The sequence below is a fragment of the Athalia rosae genome, chromosome 8, assembly GCF_917208135.1.
Source record: "Athalia rosae chromosome 8, iyAthRosa1.1, whole genome shotgun sequence".
In the NCBI taxonomy this organism is placed as follows: domain Eukaryota; kingdom Metazoa; phylum Arthropoda; class Insecta; order Hymenoptera; family Athaliidae; genus Athalia; species Athalia rosae.
The window spans coordinates 927,482-941,759 of NC_064033.1; the positions used below are offsets into that span (position 1 = coordinate 927,482).

Consider the following 14,278-nt stretch of genomic DNA (forward strand, 5'->3'; position numbering starts at 1 on the left):
GCTACTTTATTTTTTCGGTATTGTTCTTCCGAACTTATATACATGTACGTACATACGTAATACGTGGCTACGTATACCCAATATTTATACATCGCCACGAGCTACGCTTTTCAAAAACGATCATTTGATCTTCCTTCGGCGACACGCACCCGAAAACGAGAGCGCCAAAGACGAGAAAAAAAATCCGACGCCTCTTTCGCTGCTCTCGTCGAAAAGAATCGTTTCGTTAAACGCGCCAGATTCACGCCCGTATATTTCTCCACCTCGTACAGATCGCATCGTTTCCAACCAATTCCTCCGAAAATTAAAAACTCACCGTTCCCAGTATATTATATAAGTTATTGAAGATTTTTTTTTTTCCATTCTTCTCTCCTCTCATCACTTTGCGAGGAGAATTGTGGAGAGAAAAATATACAACGGTACATGGGTTTGTTGCATCCGTATCGGGGGTAGAGGCGATCGATCGATTATGTTTTCCGATATTGTGAACCATTTCTGTTGCAAAATGCACTTGACTGAGGAGAGTAAAGTAGCATCTCTTCCTTTCCCCTCCCTCTTCCCTTCCTCCCTCTCTCTGTGCAATGCTGTTCAAGCACAAATAATAATATCAGATACATATATATCTATGTATATATATACAGACCTATGTACATATACATGTATGTATATGCACGAGTAGATTGCGAGGGAAAAAAGTAAAGTGCGAGTAAGGCAGCGAGTGTGTAGTTTGAATTGGAATGACATTTCGATTTTGCGAGAACATTTACTGCGATGTTTACCACACCCGTCTACCTACCCTGAAGTTTTCTATACGTATAGCGGAATATTTATCTACCTGTGAAGGTAAACTGAACTCTCTCTCTCTCTCTCTCTCTCTCTCTCTCTCCTCGTTTTTTTTTCTTCTCTCTTTCTTTTTCTATTCAACCCCATAACCGTTTCAGATAACCGTCATCTTCTACGGTTATTGTAACTGCACGTCGTTACGAAACCTTTTTATTCATAAATCAACGTGAACGAGCTACCGAGTAAACTAATAATAACTGAAACTGTAGTGGGAAGGGATGAGAAAAGATAGAAAAAAATAAAAAATAGAAATAGAAATAAAATTGATACCCATGGTAACGGAGGAGTGTTACATTTCCTTGGAGACGTGTATTTGCAACCCTTGATTCTCAGTGCAGTCGAAATATCGGTACGAGGAGAGAGGGGTAGCGATAGGGTTAAATTTACATCGTACAGCTGATTGTAATTACAGTAGAGCGTATCTTCTCGGAATTTAACATCCGAGAAAGATGCTTGATTCCGGTAAATATTTGTCCTAGCAAAGTAATTGTACAGCAGGTGGTACGAAATGGTGTAAAATATTTGTATAAAGTCTACGGTGTCTGCCGCGTTATCGAATCACAATTTACAATCAGTCGGAAATATTTATGCGATAAAAATTGGAAATAAAAGCAACCTCCGAAAAGTTCAGCGTCACATTTACGACGAATCTTCGAGCAATCTTCGTCGTCGATCGCCGCGGTTTTACCTTTGACCGATCGAACGAATTCCCCAGTCCCGGGAACGCAACGTACGCACACGGTGCATACCTCTGGATATACCCACCTATTTACCCCGCTACTCGTTGTTGTCGCACGTCAACCGTAGAATCGCTACTACGATGTAAACAGCGCCACGGGGGTGTTAATTGTCACGCGAGACACGCACCCCTCCTCTGTATGCACCTGTAATGTATGCGTTATCTCGACCATTGAATTCCCCGTTAGTTTCAGCGGGTAAAACGTGATTCGAACGGACGTACGTATCACGTACTTCTCTCGGTCATCCGATTCGGAAGATAGTTTGCCTAAGCGGGGCTTGTCCCAAGGAGTTTGGCGATTGTCAAAAATGACCTTTCGATTTTCATCGATCGAACGTTGCACGTTCGATGCGCCGGGCCAATTTTTAGATCATATGTCGCATGAACTAATTGTAGCGACCCGTCATCGGGCTACGGGAAACTCGATTTTGGTTCGGTTTTTCATTTTTTTTGCAGCAAAGAAATGATCGAATACATTACAACAAGAGGTGTGTATGTACAACAACCGTTGCAGGATTCTAATTAGAGTTTGATTAACCCTTCTGTACCGGTAAATAAATCCAATTTGCCATTTCCATGTACATGTATACGCGTACGCGTTACAATTCCGGTTGATTTGGAATGCAGATATCGTTGGACGAGTGTGCGTTGCAGGAGATGAGTTGTAACATGATTGATTGATATTAGTCGCTTATGAACGTTGATTTTTATTTTTTCATCCGCCTTTATTTAAACTTTTTCACTTATTTTCCGCTGCGGCGTATTCTGTACATCATACGCTACGTCCGATGAACAAATCGAATTCATCGTGCAGTACACCCTTGATTATTTTCTTGATATGGGACTTGGAATAGGCCCCACCGCGGCGGGCTTGAGCGTAAAATAATAGATTGGGGATATCTCTGCGTTGAAATATTTGAATTTTTTGGTCTACGAGCAAACCCGAGTTTTGCTGAAGTCAGCGCAGCCAGCAGCTCAGCGCTATGTTGTGAGACGTCACCTTGGGGGCTGTGCAGAGGTGACGCCCTACAACAAACCCGCGCGCCCGTGGCTACCTGACTCCAGCTAAAGTCGGGTTCGCTGGTGAATTGAGAAATTCGAATATTTCGACCCATGCATGGACTGCGACGAATCAAAGTGGGTCTACGACTAAAAGCAATCGATATTTCTTAATTTTTATGCTCCCAACAGCGAATAATTGATGATTACTCGATCGATTGCATGAGTAGATGATTTTGGCTTTCAGATTTAGATTCCTGAGGTCAGAATACATTAAAAAAGTGTCATAACTTTCTTTTTAGCCCAAAAAATCCAAAGAATCCGAGGTATACCGATTGGGATTTGTAGCGATTTTTAGGCCAAAAGTAAAGTATATTAAAAATTGATTGTATTACACTTTTCTGACGTATTTTGACCTCAGGAATCCGAATCTGCAAGAAAAATTGACCTATCTCTAAAATTGACCGAGTTATCGCCAATTTTCAGCTTTTTGGGGTCGAAAAAAAAAAATTCATTTTTTAGTCTATATAAATGTAATTTGAGCTCAGAAATCCGAATCCGGAAGAAAAATTGATCTATCTATAAAATTGATCGAGTTATCGCCGTTTTTAGGCATTTTTTTGCATAAAAATGGGGATATCTCGAAGGGAAAAAATCGTAGCTCAATTTGGACGACGGATTCGTGTTTCTGAGGTCAAAATACGTAAGAAAAGTGCCATACGATCAATTTTAAAAAATAAAAATTTTCGGTCAAAATTTGAAAAAATCGTAAGGGGTACACCTTGGAAAAATCTCAAATTTTGGGTAAAAATTTTTATTTTTTTTAATTGATCGTATGGCACTTTTCTTATGTATTTTGACCTCAGAAACACGAATCCGTCGTCCAAATTGAGCTACGATTTTTTCCCTTCGAGATATCCTCAAATTTATGCAAAAAAATGCGATAATTCGGCGATAACTCGAAAAATTTCAAAGATAGATCAATTTTACTTCCAGATTCGGATTCCTGAGCTCAAATTACATTAATATATACTAAAAAATTAATTTTTGTTTTTCGACCCTAAAAAGCTGAAAACTGGCGATAACTTGGTCAATTTTGAAGATAGGTCAATTTTTCTTTCGGATTCGGATTTCTGAGGTCAAAATACGTCAGAAAAATGTAATACAATTAATTTTTACACCACTTTACTTTTGGCCCAAAAATCGACATTTTTCAGCCAGTAGTTTGTGTATTTTCATGGCTTCATCGCTCAGAACCACGAATTCGTCGAGCAAACGATGCTATTACTCAAATCAATCGAGATTTCCTAGTCTATCCCGACGCGAAATAGATTCGCCCACATGGGTACCTATCCCTTAGATGTCATCGTAGCGTTTGTCGGTCGTAAAACGAAATCATAAAATTTCACTGCGGGTGTAGCTATTCAAAATTTGTCCAATCTCCCCGCACTCTCAATTCCCGCGATCCTCCGTATTCTCAAATCAGAGTAACCGTTCGTACGTATATCTTTTTTTCATTCAGCGCGCAAGGGTTGCACGCCGACGACGGGGTACGGGGTTGAAAACGGAGGGAAGGAGTCGAGGAGAAACGCGCGAACGCGTAACCTGTGTGCACATCCGTATGAATGTATGTATACGTCGTTGGGCGCATCTCGGGGTGTATATCGGGGCGGGGGTGGAGAGAGGGGAAGATACGATGCATACATGATGCATGCGGCTAATGGAAATGAGCTTTCCTTCACGTCACTGGCCAAGACAGAAGCGGCACCTTGAATTAAATATGCCACCTCGACTGGCTACTATTAACTGCCTTCAAATTACTCGCCACGTTGAAACGCGGAGGCGAGGTGCTCTGAATTTTTCAAGAGTGTGTTAGTGTTGTTCGGTGCCTTCCTCATGTACCGGAGGTACATGCATATTCTTTGAATTTCACTGCAAGTTCTTCGTATCAACATGAAAGAAAACCACACGTTATTTATTCTACTCTCATTCTTCTCATTCATCGTTACTTCTCCACTACTAGACACCGACGTCTCTCCATCTCGCGCGTAAACGCACAGTTCCCCTCGCCGTGATACTTTTTTTCAGGTAACACGCTTCAACAGATTCGATTTTTCGGTTAAACGGCTGCCTCGCAGTCGCAGTTGCACCCCTCTATTTATTCTCATGCAAACCGACTGAAATCTCCTCTCATTTCTTTTTGTCTTCGGGGCACCAGTGCATTACCTACAAATTCCACCGCGTGGTGAGATGTAACCCACTCCAGTTTTCGTCAAAATCCTTACCTAGGGTACAAAATATAACCGTGTTAATATACGATTCAGAATTCGTTGATTATATCTGCCAGTATTGTCATCGTCTGCAAAGTTTTCGTCGCGTTTTCGCTGCAGTCCCCGCGTACCCTGCACACGAGCGCAAGACTCAAACTTGAAACCGCACGCGGGATACCACATTAAGAATTATTCAGCAGTCCACTATACCCCGGTGACGTTGGTGCGCGGGGTTGGGAGGAGGAGGAGCAGCAGCAGCAGCAGCCGCCGCCACTGCAAGCTGTGCAGCTACCTGCATTTTCAAGTTGGATACTGAAATGCATATCGTAGACATGAATTTTTTATCGACTCGTGTCATTCTGCAGCTGAGAATACAACCGCGGTTCATGTACGACGTACGAATGCATGTAGCGATACGATGCGAAATGGCGCTGGTCAGTTCCACCCCCCCCTCGTGCATCTTTTTTTCGCGCGAAGAAATCGCCCACACTCTCTTTTTCTTCTTCTCGTTTTGTTTTCGATCGTCAAAATTCTTTTTTACGATATGTACATTTTACCAAATGCGGCAATTTTTTTCTCCAAGTTTCGTCCGACGCGGTGATTTTTCGTTTTTTACTTATGTTTTTTATTTTTTTCTCGACGAAGGTATAATACCGAGACGTATATATCGCGTCGGTTAACTTTGCTAATACGCGCCGAGTTTACGTCAGTGAAAAAAGGCGAAGGGGTTGAAAACTGTTTAAATAAGTGAAAAACACACGCAAAGTTGGCTCATTTTGAAAGTTTTTCGGACGAGGCTTCGATATTTCTGTCTACGCCTATCCCTGATGGTCCTCAGATTTTTGTATCTTCCTTTTCTCTTTTTTCTCCTAATTTCTGCTCCCATTTTTTCGGAGTATCGCGTACACAGGCACTCTCCGTCGTATCCTTTGCCGCCAATCTCGGGGCCCTTTCGTTTTTTTCCACGGCTTATACCTGTGTGACTTTTGAAATGAATTTTCTACAATTCCGTTCATAATATCCGGAAAACCTCGACTTTGTCTTGATATTTTTTTTCCCCCTTTTTTTTCGCAACCTCGTATTTTCCCCGGTAGACTCCCGTGCCGCCGAGGTAGGGGATGATGAAAGTTTGATTGGAAAAATATAGGTATGGAATTGTTATATAGTTGAGTGTTGTATACGGTATATAACTATACGTGTGGCGTAAAGTGGAGTTTCTCGTATAATTTGGCCCTCCTTTCCCTCACGCTTACGAATAGACACCAGCGACGTAACGATAAGGAATAAAGCAGAGTAGCGGTACGACGCGATAGCGAGAGTAGGAATGGCACCAAGTACAGTACTTGATATAAGTGCATGATGATCGTTACACGTGCAGCGCAACGCGGTACGCGTGAATGTTGTGGGTTTTTTGGATAAATTATTCATTCGCGCGATGCACCGTCATTGCCTATGCTTATATGCGGTTCTTAACGCGGCTTAGTTTTTACCCCAACGTTTTCAACGACAGTTGGAATAGATTGAATTTTTTCTTTTTTTTCTTTTCCCCTCTCACAGAAAAGGATGTACGGAAAGTAACTACATCACGACTTTGGAAACAAGTAACGGCTCGAACTTTTTATATGCACAAACTGCATAGGGTATTATTATTAATAAACCACGAATACATTGGTATTCGTAAGTCTTACGCATTTTCACACGGTTTCATTTTCTTGTTTTACCACGCAGTTTTCTCTAAGGGAGAGGAAAAATATATCACATCACTCGATAGAATTTACAGGCTCTGCATTTCCACACAACATCGTGGTGATGAAATAAAAACTGCAATCGATGATATTCGACCGAAATCATCTTGGATAAAGTATTAACGTATTTTTTCTGATTTCTTTGTTTCAGGCCAAGTGGTTGGAATCATCCCACGCTTGGCTCGGTGCCTCTACTTCCAATATAACGGGTGAGTTTTCAGTACCAATGACGTTAAACGTGTAATTAATTTATTCGTTATTTTTTTTTTTTTACCGATGAGGACCATACGAATTTTGTATTCGGGTCACTTTCGTCCGATTAAATTTGCAGGATTTAATTAGGAAGGAATCGACGGAGGAGAAAATTGCGTTTCGCTTGTACTTGTCACTTGCTCAATTCACGACCAAAAAAAAAAAACAAAAAAATGAAAGAACATTAACCCTCAAAAATTCACCCACTCACCGCTTCGTACACTCAAAATCGAACGAACGACGACCCTTTTTTGAAAGACAAAAATCACGAAGAATATTCATCCGACGAGCATTTTTTCCCCAATTCCCTTTTCCTCCGTATCCTTTTTCCTACCTCGTCGGAGGTGCGATGGTGTTTCGGACGGTGACGCCGACTGCGCTATTAAGCTGCAGCAATAATAATTGGCAGCGAGATGCTTTGGAAAAATAAAAGTTTCGCAACCGATGTTGAGATATTCGGTTTGATGACCGGCACGAGTTATCAGAAAAAATTTCCCCTCTGCTGATTTTTAGCTGACTATTCGACCCTGCTGAAGTTGAAGGCGCCCACGTGGACGCGTCACGATCTGCAGGAGGCTATGGAGGCTGTTGTAACGCAGAAGATGCGATTCACCCAGGCGTCTACGAAATACGGTATCCCGAAGGGCACCCTGTACGACAACATCCTAGGAAAATCGAAACGTATGATGGTCCTCGAAGAGGCGGGACTCAATTCGTCCGAGGAGACGGCGGTGTTAGAATTCTGTTGCGACATTAGCGTCAGTCCTTACAACAGAAGGACCAAAAAATCATTGAACGCAATATTGACGTTCGTTGAAAAATTGAGGAAAAAAAGAGACCCCGGTTTCATGTTCACGGGGTTAGCGGGATTTCGATGGTGGTGGGCATTTTGTAAAAAACATTCCATAGTATCCCTTTACTTTAACGATGAGAATGATAACGAATGACATACCGTAGTAACTGTACACTTTATTCTTTCCTTTATCATTATCAATAACATTGAAATCATTACTATTATTGTTAATAATATACCAAACGTCTCGTACGACTCGCCGTTTCGTGCAAAGACAGAAATATAATGATATTAATATTGACAATTACAAAGGACACTTTGGGGACCAACTACGGGCGAGGGGTACTAAAATTCCTGAGGTAAAATTATTAGTTAAATATTTTTTTACATTCATGTGTATATAAAAAACATATGTGCATATTATAATAATATAGCAACGTTGTGCAGAGTCTAGTCTTATTGACCCCTCACCGTCCTCGAGAAATCGCGTGTAGGCATATAAAATAAGAAACGAGCGAAATTGAAGGGAAAAAAAAAAAAAAAAACGGAATAAAAAGAATGCAAGCTGGGAAAAAAAATTACACACATTATAAAGTGCCTGGCATACCTACTCACACGGGGCATAATAACGATGATGGTGAAAAAAAATTAATGTTAATAATAATTCCAACGCACTGCTTCGATACAATATGAGATTCTCAATTATATAATTGTACGTTGTACTATGTGTTATACACACAATATATGACAATTATAAATCGTCTTCCAGCGAATATATTTATAAGAATTTAACGCATGATTTTACTTGATATTAATTATACTGAATTAAAAAATATTAATATTAATAGTAATTATTATAATACGTCAATTAATATATTAGGTATAGGCACTCGTGATTCCAGTATGCCGTGAGCCTATGTTGAAAATTATTGCGATTCGGGCAGGCGTCAGAATATTCGAATTTATCGGTCTACGAGCAAACCCGAGTTTTGCTGAAGTCAGGGCAGCCAGCAGCCTAGCGCTATGTTGTGAGACGTCACCTTGGGGGCTGTGCAGAGGTGACGCCCCACAACAAGACCCCTCGCTCGTGGCTACCTGACTCCAGCTAAACTCGAGTTCGCTGGTGAATTGAGAAATTCGAATATTTCGACGTCTGCCCGAATCACAATAATTTTCAACATACCCTCGCGGTACATTTATTCCATTAATTGAATTTATGTGTTCCTCTGTTTTTTTTTCTACTTTATTTTTCTTCTTCAATCTAAAGAGGAAAAAGAACAATAATTATAGATATCATTCCACCGTGCCTAATTAAGAACTGCAATTTGTATAATATATGTATTATATACGTAGGATTTTGGTTCCATATTATCAGGTAGCTTTAGTTCATCGCATTGAATTACAGGGTGAATATGTGAATTCTTTACGTACGACCTATTACGTTATAATTATCGCGAACCAGAATATATAAATTCCCCGCCCGTGCCTAATAATAAATTCTTGTTTTTTTTTTTTTTTTTAATTCTATACGTCTGTTCATCACAAAAGGGAAAATTAATTCCGCGTTATTGTTACACGTCGTTGATAATAAAATTTTTAATGCACACAGATCCCGTCCCTCTAGGTATATATTATATAAGCAATTGAACGAGGAGAGAATGATAATGGAAATTAAAACGAAAAAAAAAAAAGATTGAGAAAAACAGGGACCAACGCAGCATGACCCCGACGTAATGACATGTTCGAACATTCTCATGCACCATATACCTGTGTTCGTATACATATATGCATACATATACCATTTCTCAGTTTCTAAAATGACCACAAAATGCCTTGAATTATTAAATCCATGGATTAGCCAATTTTTTTAATGAGTTATCAAAAGAGCAACTCAACGTTCGATTAAATATATGTGTGTATGTATGTATATTATATGTTCGTGTATACCTACTTGCCATTAATGTGTATATTTTAATATCGTTAACGCGCTGTCTCATTATCATTAATGTTAATATTATAATTGCACTGTTATTTTATAATTATTGTTATCTTTAATTATATTTCAATTATTATGTGTATATGAACGAATTTTAATTTGGACACGCAAAAGTTATGCTCGGTAATAATCGCGTATAAAAAAACGCATGTAGATTCTTTTCTTTTTCTTCCTTCCCCGATTGAATACGTTATATCGTTTCCAATTAGATGTATTAAGACGTTTTCACGGACTAATTATTTAAACTATTTCAGATCCTTACTTTCCGTTGATTACACCGCGTCGTTTTATCGTTCCTTGATACCTTTTCGCATTTTTTTTTCAAAATAATTTCTTACCCTTTGTGTCTTTTGTTAATAACGTTATTCAGGCCTGACCGCATACCCTTTAATTATTCACCTCTCATCGGTTTGTTTGTTCGTCATTAACATGATATTCATCTATCCTGAACAACAAAAAAAAAAGTTCCATGCCAGTTTTTTTCGTTCGTTGTTACTGTGTTGTTCAATTTTAATTTTTCTTTAGATGAATTAGACGATGATAATTACACGTGTTTAGATAATTTTCTTCTTTTTGTTTTAACCCCGTTACCACCTCTGTCATTATTGTTCTAATTATTAACGTTATAATTATTTTTATTATTATCGTCATTATTTTATTATCGTCGCTGCCATATTAGGTATCTACGTGTACCATATTATACGATATTTTCATAAATAGTCCGCGAAGTTATGTATTTTTAATTACCGATTCATCGACATAGATATTTTATTACGCGTATTAATATTATTACACCGAATAATAATCTTTTTTTTTTTCTCTTCTGTGGTAAGAAATAAAAATAACATTTATTATATGTTACCGAGGCCAAGGCTCCGAACGAATTCATATTTAATTAGCACGCGCTTAAGTGTCGTGTTAAGTGGTCGGTACACTTAAAGTGAACGCTGTCGAGATGACGGTGACGACGATTTAGATGATTGAATTTTGCTCAAAATGGATCGAACTCTCGAGAATTAATTTCACTACTCTCTGAACGCAGAAATTATTCTAAAAGTTGAATTAGATAAATCTATAAATAGGATAATTTTCATTAATCTCTATTCGTGTAAAATCAATCAAACGAATTACCCAATAAATAAAAATAAAAATGATGGCGAAAGTAGTTTGCAATCGGATCGGGCAATTTTACAGGTGTTGTTAATTAATTAATTCTTGCAAATTGAGACTGCCTGAGTAGTAGGAAAGGATCGTTATAAAATTTTACGATAAAATGGAATGCAATGGTCATGCTGTAAAAAAAAAAAAGTCAATTACACACAAGTCAATAGACGATATGACTTAGTCAAAAGAGTAAATAAATATATATATATATTTAAAAATAATAAATCGTAGGATTTATGAATTTATTGTATTGATAATTATAAATAAAACCTATGTATAGATATAGGAAGGTATATATGAATACATGTGTATAATTATAGAGACAGGTGCGACCTCATCGAGAAATTCGCTTGAGATTATTATACCACGTATGTAGTATAAATTTGAATAATAATTATTAGAATGACGAAAAAAGACACAAGAAACTAAGAAATTTATGATAATCAATTTAAGGAAACGTTGTATACTCTTTCTCTTTTTCTTTTTTTTTTTCTTGTTTCCATCTTATTTTCTGATCGACGACTATTCGATTGAGTCTGTTATAAAAACAACTATTGTAACAATTGTATAACATGAACAATACAATTGTCGCGTTGTCAAACATTCACCGCATTTTTCATTCCTCATGTGTCCATGTGTGCTTATTGTTTATAAATTATTATCAATATTATCTCCACGGATGTATCGAGTTTATCAATGTTCGTCGATGTTTCGTTTCTCATGTTTCGCGTGGCCCTTTTCACTTTATCCCTGCGAATGGTTAGTCATATTTTTCGTGTAATTGTATCACGACCATCGATATCTGGATAAATGTAATGCGAATCGTTTTCTGTTTCTATTTCCTATCATTATTGTTAATGAAAAAATTAAACCGAAAGCTCTTGGGAAAATCATAGAGAAGTTTGTAAAATTGGCGTACACTAGTAGTGACGCAGTGACGTGTGAAAAAGGGAAGAAAGAAAAGTAATGACAATGAAATGAATGTTTATTTTTTTTTTCTGCACAATTATCTCAATCGAAATTAATCAAACCCCTACAACTTTGGCCACGCACTGATGAATTTTTCTCCTTTTTCTGGGGGGGTGTTACAGCAGACAGCTACCAGTACCACGTTCAATCGATATGGCAGAAGTGTTGGAATACCAATCAGAGCCTTGTACACCATGCTCGGTTCAGAGAAAGAGGACCCCTCAAGTCATGGAGACCAGAAACCATGGCGGAAGCGATATTCAGCGTACTCAAGGAGGGCCTCTCTCTGAGCCAAGCGGCGAGGTCAGTTTCAATTTGATATATGTACGAAATAGAAAAATAAAGAAATAATACCGTACTTGGTATTATGCGTAACTTTGCTTCTTAAAATACGATAGCTTATCCCGTAGTTATTTTCAATAGGATCCCAGATTTTTCTCTAATCGAATGGAGACGAGAGGTGTGGTTTTTTTTTTTTTTTTTTTTTTGATGATTCAGATTGTCTGTAGCTCCGAGCAACCCTCTATTCCGATTTTTCTTCCCTCTCCAACTGACCTCACCTCCTATTAATACATTACACGTAAAAAATATTTTTATACCCGTTCCTCGTTGATTGATGTCTCCGAAATTAAAGCTAGCGTTTATTCCTCGCCTCATGGCTGCATCGCATGTCTATGCTAATCGTCTGTTTCCACATGGCGTTCAACGAATTAAAGATTTTTTTTATACATTTTTCTCTTTATCCTATATCTGTATATTTCTTCTCCTGTCTCTCTCTTTTTCTTTCATTTTTTATTCTTTTTTTTTTTTTTTATTTTAAAGATTAATCGCCGAAGGAGAATCGTTTCTATTATATACCCATCGTATGGACATTCGAACGCCTGTTTGTTAGATGTCTTTCTATAATTACTGCGTAATTATTCATGCAACGTTTTACACTTAATCTTCGGATTGAAAAGAATTACGAAATCAAAAATTTTCGTTCGCTATTTATTTAATTATTTATTTATTCATTATTATATTTTTGTTTACAGGAAGTACGATATCCCCTATCCGACCTTCGTCCTGTACGCAAATCGCGTTCATAATATGCTTGGTCCCAGTGCGGACGGTGGAGCCGGTGAGTGTTAGTTGCCATTTTCAATATTCCATTTCCTTATTTTCTAAGCCGGGAGCAATCTAACGGGAATAAATTCATTAGTCGAACTTTTTTTTTTTTTCTAAAAACTAATGAAAGTTTTCGAGATCCTGCGGTAGCCCGTTGACGTAATCGTTATTTTCTCGATCTCGTACAGATCTCCGACCAAAGGGTCGCGGCAGACCGCAGCGTATTCTCCTCGGAGTCTGGCCCGACGAACACATCAGAGGGGTGATAAGAGCAGTGGTATTTCGGGACGGTCAGTCCGCCCTTATCGCCAAAGAGGAGCCAACCTCGATGTACCCGAGTCTCGCGAATTACGCAGCCTGCAACGGACCCGAAGGTGCCGTTAGTCCAGGTGCCGCTGCAGCAGCCGCAGTGGCCGCGGTCGCCCAAGGTAGGCGAAATAGAAATAAAGAGAAATGAATGAAACATATGGAACGAGGAGAAAGAAAAGGTGGCTGAGGTGAAAACGAACGTAGTTTCAAAAATCTTTTCTTTTTTTTCTCCTCAGGAATCCGTCATCAAATGTGTAGTATGGTGGCAGCTGCTCATTCCCACCAACACGACATGATAGCGGGTACAAATCTTTCGGCAAATTTATCAACGAATATTCAAGCGGCTCTCCAGGCTCAACATAACAACGGTAACTCTCCGCTGAATTTAGGTCTGGCAAGTCCCGGTTCAGGACCACCGGAAAGTCCTATGGAAAGTCCTCTGGCGAGTCCTCTCGGTCTGGTTATGGACCCCGCGCATATTCCCGGTAGCGTAGAATTGGGAATCGGTGTAAGCGGTATGACTTACAACCCAGCTAGAAGCTTCGTGAGTCCACGTCCTGAGAATTTATTTCAAGAAGATATTGCGGATCTAGTCAAGAGCCCGCACTCCTTGAAGGATAAGGATAAAATACCCGTTAAACTCGAGCCCCTCCAGGCGGATTCAAGGTGCGAATAGTAGTAGGTTTTATCACCTCTGAATCCAAAAACGTCTGCGGGGGTCAAGAAGGCTCGCGTCTCCGTATGTATTTTTTCGTTTTTTTCGTTTTTTCTTTTACATATACCGCAGGCTTACCGGAAGTCCGATCTCTAACGTCGCGATGGGTTATCGTATCGATTTACTATTTCAGTATACCGCTGACGATCATATATTTACCCGACGTCGCGTCATCCGCTTAGTTAATTAAGATTTGAGAATGAAAAAAATTAATAGAAATACAACACAGGCAGCTTGAACGCAGCAAAACAAATTTCTTTTTCTTTTTTTTTTTTTGATTTCTTATTTCTTTTTCTCTGTTTTATTTTAGTAAATTTTTCCATCGTACAGATTGCGGTTTAAAATAATTGAGAGGCTCGTGTGTCGAATTAATTATT

General features: G+C 38.8%; 1 protein-coding gene across 7 annotated transcripts in view; it reads left to right on the top strand.

Annotated features, from left to right (window-relative positions):
- The window catches only part of LOC105692393 (protein bric-a-brac 1-like), a 131,843-nt gene extending 117,565 nt beyond the window's left edge, over positions 1–14,278 (top strand). For 3 of the 7 annotated variants that reach the window (XM_048659641.1, XM_048659640.1, XM_048659642.1), the window contains 5 exons: positions 6,748–6,805; positions 11,893–12,073; positions 12,805–12,896; positions 13,066–13,305; positions 13,423–14,278. In XM_048659641.1, coding sequence (XP_048515598.1) covers positions 6,748–6,805; positions 11,893–12,073; positions 12,805–12,896; positions 13,066–13,305; positions 13,423–13,862 — 1,011 coding nt within the window. In that variant the 3' untranslated portion in view covers positions 13,863–14,278. Of the gene's footprint in view, positions 1–6,747; positions 6,806–7,361; positions 11,745–11,892; positions 12,074–12,804; positions 12,897–13,065; positions 13,306–13,422 lie in introns of those variants that run through there. The other 4 variants (XM_048659645.1, XM_048659644.1, XM_048659643.1 and 1 more) reach the window with 4 other exon arrangements.